The 12,763-nt window shown below is 51.0% G+C and overlaps 1 protein-coding gene across 2 annotated transcripts in view; it reads left to right on the plus strand.

Moving 5' to 3' along the window:
- Positions 1-12,763, plus strand: part of SMARCAL1 (SWI/SNF related, matrix associated, actin dependent regulator of chromatin, subfamily a like 1) — a 51,112-nt gene that overhangs the window by 1,056 nt on the left and 37,293 nt on the right. For both annotated transcript variants that reach the window (XM_058664985.1, XM_058664984.1), the window contains exons 3-7: positions 463-1,274; positions 1,831-1,881; positions 4,315-4,524; positions 6,267-6,317; positions 11,661-11,847. In XM_058664985.1, coding sequence (XP_058520968.1) covers positions 521-1,274; positions 1,831-1,881; positions 4,315-4,524; positions 6,267-6,317; positions 11,661-11,847 — 1,253 coding nt within the window. In that variant the 5' untranslated portion in view covers positions 463-520. The remainder of the gene's footprint in view (positions 1-462; positions 1,275-1,830; positions 1,882-4,314; positions 4,525-6,266; positions 6,318-11,660; positions 11,848-12,763) is intronic.

Here is a 12,763-nt window from a genome sequence, read left to right on the forward strand (position 1 = left end):
AAAAGGGAGTGAGAGATCTGCCATCTGCCGGTTCACTCTCCAAAGGCCAGACAAGGCTGGAGCTGGCTGGAGCCGACAGCCAGAACTCCGCTGGGGTCTCCCAGGCGGGTGGCAGGGACCGGGGCACTGGGCATCTTCTGTTGCCTTCCCAAGCACTTCAGCAGTGAGCTGGGACTGGAATCCACACTCATGGGCTGCAAGCTTAACCCCTGCCTCACAGCCCCATCCCTTGGAATACCTTTATGGCTTGGGGTTTGTTTTCTTTGTCCTTTATTAGGATCTGTATTTTAGCCTGTGCCACTTCTGTCCCCGTGTGCTTTCATTCTTTTCATTGCACAAGCAGCTCGAATGTATCCCTTAGGTTGGCTGCTTATGCATTTCCTGGGTCAAACGCTTGTTAAAATCAAGGCAGAAACATGACGAATAAATAATGTTTCTTTCGGCCTTTTCTTGTCTTCCCAGCTTTTGCCCACTTTCCAGGTAAAGGTTGAGGTTTCTGCGTAAGAACTTCCTTGTTACAATGTCTCTGCCCCTTACAGAGGAGCAGAGGAAGAAAATTGAAGAGAATCGGCAGAAGGCACTGGCTCGCAGAGCTGAGAAGCTGTCGGGGGAACAACCCCAGAGCTCCTCCATAGCTGCCTGCCAGTCCCCGGCCAAGCAGGGCCCTTCCCAGCATCCCCCACAGAAGCCTTCAAGGCCGCTGAGCCATGGGGTCTTTTCCAAGCAACAGAACTTCAGTGGTCCTAGCAGTGACCAAAGACCTCAGAATTCCCACTATTCTCATCTCAGCACACCCAAGCCATCACAGGCGACAGAGAAGAGGCAAGAAGAGGTCTCAACAGCCTGCCACAGCACCCCAAATCCGGTGACCCACACTGGGATCTCCCCTCCCTTGGCACAAAGTTCTCTGAAGGTCCAGTCAACTCCCTTTGCTGATACAACTCATGAGACCTTGACCAACACAGGAAGTTTTCCGAAAGCTCCAGGTTCTTCTTCCGGACAACCTCCCCAGGATCTTGGATTGGAGAGCAGTGCAGTGATACCATCCACGTCTTCCTCCTCCTCCTCACAGAATCTTTGCAGTACCCCTTGTGGGTCAGGGACTATGGCCCACAGGACAGAAAGACTGCCACAGACCTCAGGGACTCCAGTGCCAAAAGCAGTCAGCTCCCAGCAGGGGATTTGTGTGAGGAGCGGAGATCGGTTCCAGGTGAAGATTGGCTACAATGCAGAACTCATTGCAGTGTTCAAGAGCCTGCCCAGCAGAAGTTACGGTAATGAGTCCTTGGTGCTTCGGGCTAGCTTTTACTCTTCTAATTTTAGAATCTCTGAAGACTAACAATTTCTCATAAATATGAAGGGAGAACAGTTGCCGTGTCTTCTGTTGGAGCTGGGGTTTCCCTGTCTGATTGAGTCTCTCCAGTGGCCCTCAGACTTGGGAACTGCTGCCTGGTCATGCCAGGAGTGGATGAACATTTCCTGAGAAGCCGGCTCCTCTGCCAGGTGCCTCGTGCCCACAATAACAGTTTTTTTGTGTGACATAAGATTTTTAAAACACTGGCGCTAGGTCAGCGGGTTCAGTTAGCACAGTCAGGTTGACCCGTGTAGAGATCAGAGTGGGGATATGGCTGCTGCTGCCACTAGGTGGAATTTGAAAAATTCTCTCTGTTTAGTATTCTCCGTGGAATAAATCCGGGGCAGGGGGGTGGTGACTTAGTGCTCAATGGCTTTGAACATGGTGTCCATTGAGTGCTGACTCAGAAGACAAGCTCTTGTTGAGGACCTCAGTACCAGCGTTTATAGCACCTGCCACCTTTTCCTTGATTTCAGACCCTGCCAGCAAGACGTGGAGCTTCAGCATGTCCGACTACGGTGCCCTGAGTGAGTAGGCACACCATTGCCCGACGTGGAGGGGATCCTGGCTTTGGAAACTCCCTGGGGTAGCCGACGTCGTCTGGCTTAGATGAGCCTGGTTTAGTAGTGAGAGCTTTTGTGTTCACCATTCCCATGCTCCTTCCTGCTCTGCCAGCCTAGAAAGGTGGTTTCTTGGGGCAAATGTCACCGGGACTGCGAGCGAAAGATCAGACTCTGTGGTGCCCGTAGCTCATCCTGAGGCCTCAAGTTAGGCTTATATTGCTTGTAACAACCATTTTGCAAGCGGGCATACTGAGGCCCAAAGAGGACAGATAACTAACGTACTAACAGCTTGTCAAATTGCCTAGCAGTGGCATGCAGGCCCTGCTCCTGGGAAGGTAACAGGTCAGCAGACTATGCCAGTCCCTGCCACCATCTTGTGTGACGCAGAGTGCAGGGAGGTTCACTGCCCAGCCACCCGGGTGTGGTTCCTGCAACAGCAGCTCTATCCGGAGCCTCAGTAGCCCCCGGCCACCCCGCTCTGGCTTGTGAGATTTTGTTGACAGGTCAGCATCAAGGATTTCCTGTCCTGGTCCTGGTGCCTGGAGCTGAAATTATGTGCAGGGTTTTAGCCACACAAGGTCTCACTCAGCTCCCCCAGCAGCCATTTCCCTGTTTTCTCTTCCCTCTGCTAGTTCAAACAGGGAAGAATGAGGTTGCGTGTTGAGATCGCTGCTCTGTAGACGTGGAGCGTTGTGCGTTCTCCAGGGCGGGGCAGAAGAGGGGGACAGCTGACCAGCTGCCTCTGGAACTCGCTGGCTGTCTCTTTGATCTGTGCTGCCTGGAACGCAAGGCATCAGGGTGGTATCTCTTGTGGGGAACTGTCGTGCTTGTTTGCAAGGACTGCCGTAGCTCAGACTGAAGGCCTTGAACCAACGGCCCGAGCTGGAGGCTGGCAGTCCTTGGCAGGGCTTGGCAGGGCTTGGCAGGGCCTGGAAGGACTTGGCAGGGCCTAGCTCCTGTGCACCTGAATCCTTGATAGTCTCTCCTTGGAAGGCCATCAGATTGGATTAGGGCTACCTAATGGCCTCTTTTAACTTAGTAACCTCCTTAGAGGTCTCATTGCTGGGGTCAGTTGCATTCTGGGAATTTGAGACAGATATGATTCAGTTGGGGGCCTTTTTTGGAATACTCTTTTTTTTTTTTAATAATTTTTTTTTTTTTTTTTTAAAGATTTATTTTATTTTCATTACAAAGTCAGATATACTGAGAGGAGGAGAGATAGAGAGGAAGTGGAGCTGCTGGGATTAGAACCAGCGGCCATATGGGATCAAGGCAAAGACCTTAGCCACTAGGCCACGCTGCCGAGCCCTTAATAATTTATTTGTTTATTTCAAATATAGAGTTACAAAGAGAGAGAGAAAGAGGTATCTTTTCATTTACTGATTACTTCCCAAGTGGCTTCAGTGACCAAAGCTAGGTCAGCCTGCAGCCAGGAGCTTCTAATGTTGTTTTACTTTAGCTATATATGTGGATTTTACTCAAAACCTACCTCGTACTTATTACAGCGCAAAGGAAAATACAGAAACACATAACATGTTAAGAACAGAAACTATGTCACATAATCTGCCCACACAGTCACTGTTAACACCTCTTTCTAGTCTTCATGCGTTGAGATACACATTTTCTAAATTGTGATTCTTGCCTTTGTTAATTTTACATTAACAAAAATGTTAACAGTTAATTAACTTTGGGTGATGAAAGCATAGGTATTACAATGGGTCATTTTAAACTTCAAGAAGAATGGTATAGTGTTGAATCTAAAGCTGTTGGTACACATTTGTCTTTCCCAAAATTCTTAGTGAAAATAATTTGTGGTACGTAACATCCCATTGTATGGGTCATAAACTGCGTACACTGAGTTCCTGCTGTTTACCTGTGGCCTGCTGGTCTGTTTGAAAGCTGGCACCTTGGGGCATTCCTGCCTTTGGCTTGTTAGTTGGTCAGGTTCCCAGCAGTGGAGTCCTCGTGATCACGATCTACAGCTCCTGTTAGCGTGATCCCACGTGACGTCCCAAAAGGTTTAATCCCAGCTCGCGATATGATGGCTTCTTTTTTTTTTAATCCCACAATCTTGGAGAAGTCAAAACAAAACAAAAACAACAACAACAAAACTGGCTTTCTGTTTCTCCATTCAGGAGGATGAGTGTTTCTCTCAGTATTTACAAATCATTTTTTCTCTTATTGCTTTTCATCCCTGGTCTTTGCAGCCGTTTGGGGAGTGAACCAGCTGGTGAAAGATCTCTGTCTCTCCCTCTCACCCTGTCTAGAAAGAAAAAAGTCCCCAAAGCTCCAGTTGTACCTACAAACGTCACTCTCCCTACCCCAGCACTCAGCGTCTCCTGGAAGTCAGTGTAAAGTCCTGTGCCTCCTCACTCCTGTCCTGTTCCTCTCCTGCAGTGAAAGCAGCCGGGCGCCTCCCTGCCGTCACCCTGCAGCCCCTGGAGGGGGCCGAGGGCAGCAGCACACAGACCAGCCTGCCCTCCGCCCCGTCACTCGCCTTCGTCAAGGGGCGATGCATGCTCATCTCCCGCGCCCGCTTCGAGGCCGACATTGGCTACTCCGAGGAGCTGATCACCCTGTTTAAGCAGATGGAGTCCAGAATTTATGGTAAGTAAAGGGTCTGATTCCCAGGATGCATTGTGGTCTGAGATCTCAGCACAGTGTTTTTAATCGGTCTTAGAATGACACTTAGTCATTCTTTTCCTGGCTTGCTTCTCTCACTATAGGAGCATTCCAGGGGTTCCAGAGAGTGAGTATAGAGTGGGGGGGTTCTTGGTCCCCAAGGCTTCCCAGAGAGAAGATTCCCACCATTTTCCTCAGTCACCTTGTCTTCACCATCCAAACCCGTCTGTTTTTCTTTTGGCCTTGCCAGAAAAATAGGTGGTGACCCTAAAAATAAATGCCTGAGACAGTGGTTTCCAACCTGAGCAGCAGCGGGACCCCGTCAGCAGCGAGTGTTGGCCCCACTCCGGGAGGTGGTGGAAGGACCACGTGACCTGCTGCTCTCTCCCTTATTTGCTTTTGTTTGAAAGGAAGAGAGGCAGAAAGAGAGTGGCATCTTCCATCCACCAGTTGACTGCCCAAGTGCCTGCAGTGGCTGGGGCTGGGCCCGGCCAAGGCCAGGAGCTGGGGACTCAACCTGAGTCGGCCACAGGGGCCCCAGTTCCCGGGCCTTTACCTGCTGCCTGGCAGGGTGTGCGTTAGCAGGAAGTTGGACTTGGAAGTGGAGCTGGTTCCCAGTCCTGGCCCCCCATTGGGAGAGTGATCTGTTTATCTGGTGGGCTCAGTGGCGCTGCCATCTGAGGAGTGTCAGCATGAGCCTTGTCGTCTGCTGCTCATGCGGGGAGGCTGGGGATGTGGGTGAGGCAGTGCCTGGCGTTTGGTATTATCAGATCCTCAGAGGAGACTAGTAGTTGAAGACCATCAGCCAAAGTCAAGCAGCTCTGTGCTATATGTTTGTGAGTTGCTTTCAATCCTGTCTGGTTGGAATACAGGTGAGAGAAGCTTTGGAATTCTGAGTGCATAGAGTGAGTCTAGCTTAGCGGTTAGGACACCAGTTGGGGTGCCCTGTAACCCATGCTAGAGGTCCTGGATTCTAGACCTTGCTGCTGACCCCAGCTTCCTGATCTTTCCAAACAATAGATGGCGAGAGGAGAAATTAACCACTGGTGGGTAGTGAGAGAATCCTGGCCCTTGGTTCATGTTGTACGTCATCTGTACTACACTCTCCCAGTTAGCAGACAGCGTGCTAACGACTGTAACAATAATTCACAAGAACTAGCCCTTTGCAATGCACTTTTCCCTGCAGTCCAGAACAAGCATTCTGTGTTGAAACTCCGTGAACTCCTTGCAGTAACCCTGTGAAGGAGGAACTGTTTAGTGTTCTCATTTTTCACAATGGGAAAACCAAAACCCTGAATTGCTCCATGATTCGAACGTAGGCGCAGCGACCAGCTGACCACACACAACTTGTTTCCCCATGTGTAAAACACAGTCCCCGCCCACCCCTAAGCCATGAAGGGCAGGAAGGGCCTCTCCTGACACAGTGCTTGGCCCAGCGGGGGTACCGAACCAGCATAAGCCAGGTTGTTACCGTGTCTCGGACATCCGGGGCATTCCCGGTCATGTATCCCCATAGCACCTTTTGTCACAGCCCTTGTGTCCTGCTGTTGTCCCCACCTCTGCTGGTCCGTTTTACCTGTTTGCTCTAGAAGCTTCAAGGGCAGGTGCTGTCATGATCACAGCATCCGCAGGGCCCAGTGCAGGACCGGTCTTTCTGAAGTTTGGAAACATAGCCAAGGGTAGTGGCAGGGTATCCTGTTTGTTTATTTCTTTTCTTCTCCTTGCAGATGTCAAGACCAGGAAGTGGAACTTTCTCTTGGAAGAGCACAATAAGCTAAGTAAGAAGCCTGCCTTGCTGCTTTGCTATCATGCTGTCCCTGAGCTTTCCTGGTCTGCCTTTAAACAAATGTGTGACGGGAGTCCCTCCTGCCTTTGCCGTGGTAACTGCAGGTGCGCAAGCCCAGGGCAGCCTTGTCTGTGCCTGCCGAGGTGGTGGCCTGAGGTGGCTTGAACAGGCATGGACCCTCTCCTTTGTCGGGGTGAGGTGGTGCTGGTGAAACACCACAGCCTGCAGAATCTCCTAGCGGCTTCCTGTCAGTGTTGGAAGCAAGGGCTGTGGGCTTGGCTAGAAGCCACTTTAGTCTGCTGCTGGGAACGGGCTGTCAGTTTACTTCTGTAACGAGGTGATCCAGGAAAGTGGTGCTTTATAGTGGGCCGATTTGTAATCAGGTGCAGGCATCAAGGCCATTGGACTTGAGCGTCTTCGCAAGCACTGTGGGCGTTGGTCAAGGGAAGGAGACTCTGTGCGGTCACCGCTGTGAGAGTGAGCAGCCGCTGTAGGCTTTTCGTTTGTTCTTTGCATCCTCTGCTTAGATGGACTGACTGCTTCTGATGCACCTGAGAAAGGGATGCAGTCACGCACAGCATGTCCTGCCATGCCCTCCCGCTCTGTCTTGCCAGCTTTACCTTGGGTGTGCAGCTGACACATGGCTCCTGCCACGTGACCCTCTGAGGCTCGGTGGGCCTTGCCCACAGTGCAGGGAGTTGCTTGCTGGCAGCGGGCAGGCCATGGAAGACCAGACACAGACCTGAGAGCTCCGAGTCATTGACCATCTTGACTGTGAGGCAGAAACTCTGAAGGAAGAAGGGAAAGCTGGCTTCGTCACCGCTGTCCCCTCCTCACATGACATACTGAATGTGTCAGGTAGATCAGTGGACATTCTGGGTCCCACTTGGTCATGTGGCCCTGGAGGGATTGTAAAACCTCTGTGTCCAGCTGACCCAGAAGTTAAACCTAAGGGATGAAATTTGACTCCTGGAGGAATCCTTGTGTGAAGTCCAAGGTGAAGTGCGAGCAGGAGGCGAGGCTCACGCAGTGTCTGTGTGCTCACCAACCTGAGACTCCGCTGCTGCTCTTTGGGGCTGAACCTTTCACAAGAAGGAAGATGGAGCTGCTTGCTCCCGCCTCTTTGTCTTTTGCTCAAGAAAACATCTAAGTACAATAGCTACAAAGGCTTTCTCATTCTGTAGAATGAGAAAAAGCAGGTTACCGACAGCATTAGCCAAGTAACATGGCTTTGGAATCCATGAGTTACAGTTGCTAGTCTTATGAGCCAGACTGTCTTTGAACAGTGGGTTCTTCCCTCCTCCCCGCTACACCTCCCAGAGGCATACAGTGACCATTTTGGTAGTAACAGTACTTGAATTAGGAATTTGTATCTTCTGCATTTTTTTAAGTGCTGCCTTTCCTTTGCCATGCTCTGGGGAAGAGAAGACTGATCACCCTGCTGTGTGGGTGAGGAAAAGCTCGGGCCCAGAAAAAGGAAGTAGCTGGTTTTCTGGTTCTGAGCATGGTGAGGTCACAGTAACGTCAGTGGCAGATGCAAGGCTGAAACCACACTCTGCCTGTCAGCTGACCCGTTAGGAAACGTGGCAGCGGGGAGGGGAGGCCTGGCAGAGTCTGGCACAGCACCCACTTGAGTTTCCAGTCTGTCTTCAGCACGCTGTAGGCCTGGGGGTTTCTGTGTTCTCACTTCACGCCAAGGTCTCCTGAGTGGGATAAGCTGCTGAGCCTGCGCAAGTACGCATGTGTGTGGGCCACTAGGCAGCAGCAGTGAGAGCCGAGAGGGTGAGCTGAGGGCTGGTTTGCCTGGCAAAGCCAGTCCAGGAGCCTCCGCTTTTCTCTCTCTGCTCCACTGACCAGAGAGGCCTTTGGCTTGCATGGGAACTGGCTCAAGGTCTTTTGTCTTTCCCTCACTGTCACAGTCCAGAAAGGGGCTCCACACTGTGGTCTTGGCAGCTGCTCTTTGAAAACAGTCACATCTCTTAGCTATGTGGCTGGTAACACCCCACCAAAGGGACTCCTCTCAGAACTCGGGGCTCGATGACTGACGGAGCCAGACAGCTGTGCCTGCCATCACCCATTCCAGGGAAGGCCAGTGGGGCCAGTGTTGGCAGAGTGGTGGCCTTCTCAGCAGCTCTTCCCACCGACCCACCCAGTGGTGTGCGAGCCTGGCGATCGTGGTTGGTAGCGTGCTGGACTGGTGCTGGTGGCTCCCTCATGAGCAGCTGGAGAAACACAGTGGTTGTGGGGCCTCACCTTCCCTGTTGGCTGCAGCCTCCACCCCGTCCCTACCCTCAACAGGTATTGGAGTTCCTCCAAAGATGACTGGGATCAAGATGAAAATGATTTCCCAGGGCTCCCCAGCCCCTGAAGTGTGAGAAAGTGAGCAGGCTTGGGTGGAATCTGGATGTCTAGAATGTATTTGTATGTCATCAGGGTGGTCCAGCCCTGCCTAGTTTCCTATGGTGGGGAATCTGTTCATGGAAACTGTTTTTCAGAACAAGTGAAGGGCAGGGATGGATTTGAAACATTGGACACACAGAACAAGTGAACGTACCCAGCCAGCAGACGTTCCCACCTGTGTTTGTCAGGAGTTCGTCATGAGGATGTAAAAAAAACAGCGGTCACACAGGAGCACATGGAATGAAGGACCACCTGCTTCAGAGTTCTGAGTACACTGGGCAGGACTGCTTGGTTAGATACCAAGGACGATCTGCCCTTCAGCGGGTGACCCTGACTCCCAGGGAATCCTTGAAAGTATAAAAGATCAGAGCGAGTGATCTGTCAACGGTGGCTCTTCTGAGGAGATGTCTCACAGGCGTGCCGTGCAGGGCAAGGGGGTCGTGGAGAGTGTAGCCACCCGCGCAACAGGCCGTACCGCACAACTTAGGATTCTAACTGCAGGGATCTTTTTACTGGCTGCCTCTTCTCTTGCTGTTGTGTGTTTAACTTACTGTCCTGTCTGCTGTTAATTACATTTTTTTTTGACCTCTGATTGGTTTCTTCTCTGTTCCTCTATAGAATAAAGTTTGCTTTTTCTCAACTTTAAAACCAGGTCAGATTTTCAATTCTTTCAAGAGGAAATGTCAGTAGAGTTTGCCTTCATTTTCATGTCAGTCCCAAGTATTTAATTTTCCCACTAAATCAGGTGAACAGGGCACACTAGAAGACACGCTTGCATGCATCATGAGGTTCAGACAAGTGTCTGGGGCCCTGAATCCACACGGAAGGTCAGAGCAGTGGTCAGTGAGTTCCTGTGTAGACCCTAAACTCAGTGGGGACTCTAAGGGGCCAGGCAGTTGGCATCTCACGTTCTGGGCCTCAGGGGTCCCATGGGAGAGTCAAAGTGGCTGTCAGCCCTCCCAGAAGCAAATGGCACAGCTGTGTTGCAGGAAAACTTCAACAATCCAAAATAGGCAGCAGGCCCACTGGCACACAGGCCCTCACCTGCTGCCACCAGCTATAGGGAATAGGTGACGAGCCAAGTCATCACGGATTGACCAGTGTGAAACCTGCCTCACTCGCCATTGCGCCGGGGTCAGAATCGTGCGGGTTCCTTGGTTTCTGGCCACACAGATCCTGCCTGTGGTGCTGTCCCCAGTCTTTACCAGGAATACCTGGGTGCTTCTCCAGACAGAGCATAGGGGACCCTGCCTTGACCGGTGGCTGCCCCACAGTCACAGAAACCACTGGCAGTGGCTATCGGGAGAAGGGAACAGGGCAAGGTGTGTCTCCCTGAAGACTTGCTTCCCTGAGCTCCTTCCTAGACTGACCTTGGAAGGAATCCTAGCCTTTTGTCTATCTGAATGGGAATTTTAAAAATACCACTTTAAAGGAGGTCATACGCATAGAACGGGGGGGACCCCAGAGTGGAGCAGGGGGACAGGAGGAGGCTTGTATCCCAACCCTGAAGACTCCCAGAGCCTCACCAAGGACTATTAGTACGAGCACCGAGGACTACATCCCTACTGCCAAGGAGACCACGGGGGAAATGGAGTGCCTTCAGAGGCCAAGAACTCTGAGGTCACCCACCCCCATTTGGATCTACAATGTGGGATGGAAGAAGCCCAATTCCTGCCTTGCAGGATCCAGGGTCATCAGAACAACAACCAGGATCCCTGAGCGGTCCGCAGAAACAGAAGAACAGTAAACTTCCTTCGGGACTAGGGAGAAGAGCTTTCTCTGGCCCTTGCCTGCTTCCAACTTTGGGTCCCCACCCTGTTTCGTAAGGACCATCAGGATCGCTCCAGAAACCCCTCAAAACAAACAAACAAATGAACAAACAAACTAGAATAGACAGACAGATAACAACTAGGAAAGCTTAGAAACAGACAGGAAACGGTCAGCCGGGATGCACTTATAACTCACTGGGTGGGACACAAAGATCAGTTACTACTCTCTGGGGTGATAAAGATTTCTCTGCACACCCCTCCCAAAAACGTTCACCTAAACTGTTGACATATGTCCTGTTAAAGTTATAGAGTTAGACTACCCGAAAAACAACCAGCTTCAGCAAAATCATGCTTCAATGCTATAAAATGCTAAATACTAACATTAAAATAGATAAGAGACAGCTGAATAGCAATCTATAGCCATTTTAAGGTGTATAGAACACGGTTGAATATAAACCAAAATTGAAATGTCTATGAAGAAGTCATAGGTTGTGGTTGAGAACCTGCATTTCCCTAGTAACATATTGATTAATCAATACCATGTCAATTAATGCCATAATGTTGTAAATGATTGTAAATATTATGTTGGGGTTTTTACTTGATTGGGATGATACTCTGCTGGCTCTACCTTCAGACCAGAGATGGTCTCACCAAGAAACCATTGATCTTACCAGGACAATAAGATGCTGGACTTTATGCTTGGTCAAAACCTCCAATGAAAGAATCTCAACTGAATTTGAACTATGGAAATGCAACAAGGTGGAGCAATCCACCGTGGGTGGAGGGAGGGTTTGGGGAGGGGCGGGGGGAATCCCAGTGCATAAAAAAATGTGTCACATAATCCAATGAAATTAATAAAAAAAAAAAAGGAAAAAAATACCACTTTAAGCTGGTATCTCCTTCCAGTGTCTGTGCAGCCAAGTAAGTTTACTTTGTGTCATCGAGTGCCCTGCTTCTTTTCAGAAATGAAGGGCTAATGGAGGGACTTCTCTGGGCTCCTGGGTGCAAGTGTGAGCACCCACTTTTCTCACCAGTTAGCCCTTTCTGAAGTCAGCCTGCTACAGCTAACTTATAGCTTTTGCTCCTTGTGTAGCAGAGCCCCTTCTCCCCCAGCTCTTGTGGGTGCTACTGGACACCCTGGCTCACTGGCCTCTGCTTTCTTCCAGTTGAAAGGGTGCGCTGCCTCCCGCAGGTCCAGCTGGATCCGCTGCCCAAGACTGTGGTCCTGGCTTTCGCCTCGCAGCTGGAGAAGACATCACTCCACCCCACGCCGGAAGTCCCCGAGGCTGACCTTTCCGGAGTGGACCCCAAGCTCGTGTCTAACCTGATGCCCTTTCAGAGAGCAGCAGTCAAGTAGGTTCTCTACTTCCCCCTCCCTCTGACTGGGTTTCATCACTCGCAGGTGACAGGGTTCAGACGCTTCCTCATCAAAACCCTCACGTTGCGCGGATGCCTGGAAGCATCTAGGCGTCACCCAGGTGTGCTGTTCCTCAGGCTTCATTGTGTAACCAGACTCTGGGTCACAGGTCTGCAGAAAGCCAGTGCAGCCCAGCTTCAGGGAAGGAGCCATTCCCAGCACACAGCAGAGAAAACAAGCCTCTGAAGAGCTTGGCAGGACTCTGGCATCTCTGCCAGCTTCTGAGCTTGCTCTGTTTTCAGCCCAGTGCTGCTCATGGGTGGTGACTAGAGCCCCTCCCCCATCAGACCCAGTGGAAGCAGCTCTTTTCTGATAAGTTTGACAGTGCAGTGGCTTAAGTCTGATACTGAGGTCTAAGCCCAGGGCCCATGGGCTTGGGGGCTGCCAGACTAGCTGGTGAGACCCGAGGACAGGACCAGCCACACCCTAGTTGGTTGGGCTGAGCGTGGGAAGTAGTGGTTCTGCAGAAGAAAAGTCGGGGTTGCTGCTAGAATTGATGGGGAGACGGATATAAATCTGTCCTAACCAGGCCTCCTCTGCAGCGTCTTGGGAGAAGCCAGGCAACCACTTTGAACTTGTCTTTTCTTTAAAAGGTGGGAATTCAAGAATGAGAGAAAGGAGATCTGGAAAGTCTATCCAAAAATACTAAGAATAACAGCTGTTGGGGCATGGCATTGATACATCCACTGATGCCCATAGTATCAGTGCAGCTGCGAAATCCAGGCAGCATTTCAGCCAGGCGCCTCACATGGAATTTGGTGGAAACTTGGCAATTGCCTCCTCTGGACTTTTGTTCCCTTCATGCCCTTTAGGGCCAGCCTCCCCTCACCACATTCCCATGGCCCCAGGCAC

Source organism: Ochotona princeps, chromosome 5 (assembly GCF_030435755.1).
Source record: "Ochotona princeps isolate mOchPri1 chromosome 5, mOchPri1.hap1, whole genome shotgun sequence".
In the NCBI taxonomy this organism is placed as follows: Eukaryota; Metazoa; Chordata; class Mammalia; order Lagomorpha; family Ochotonidae; genus Ochotona; species Ochotona princeps.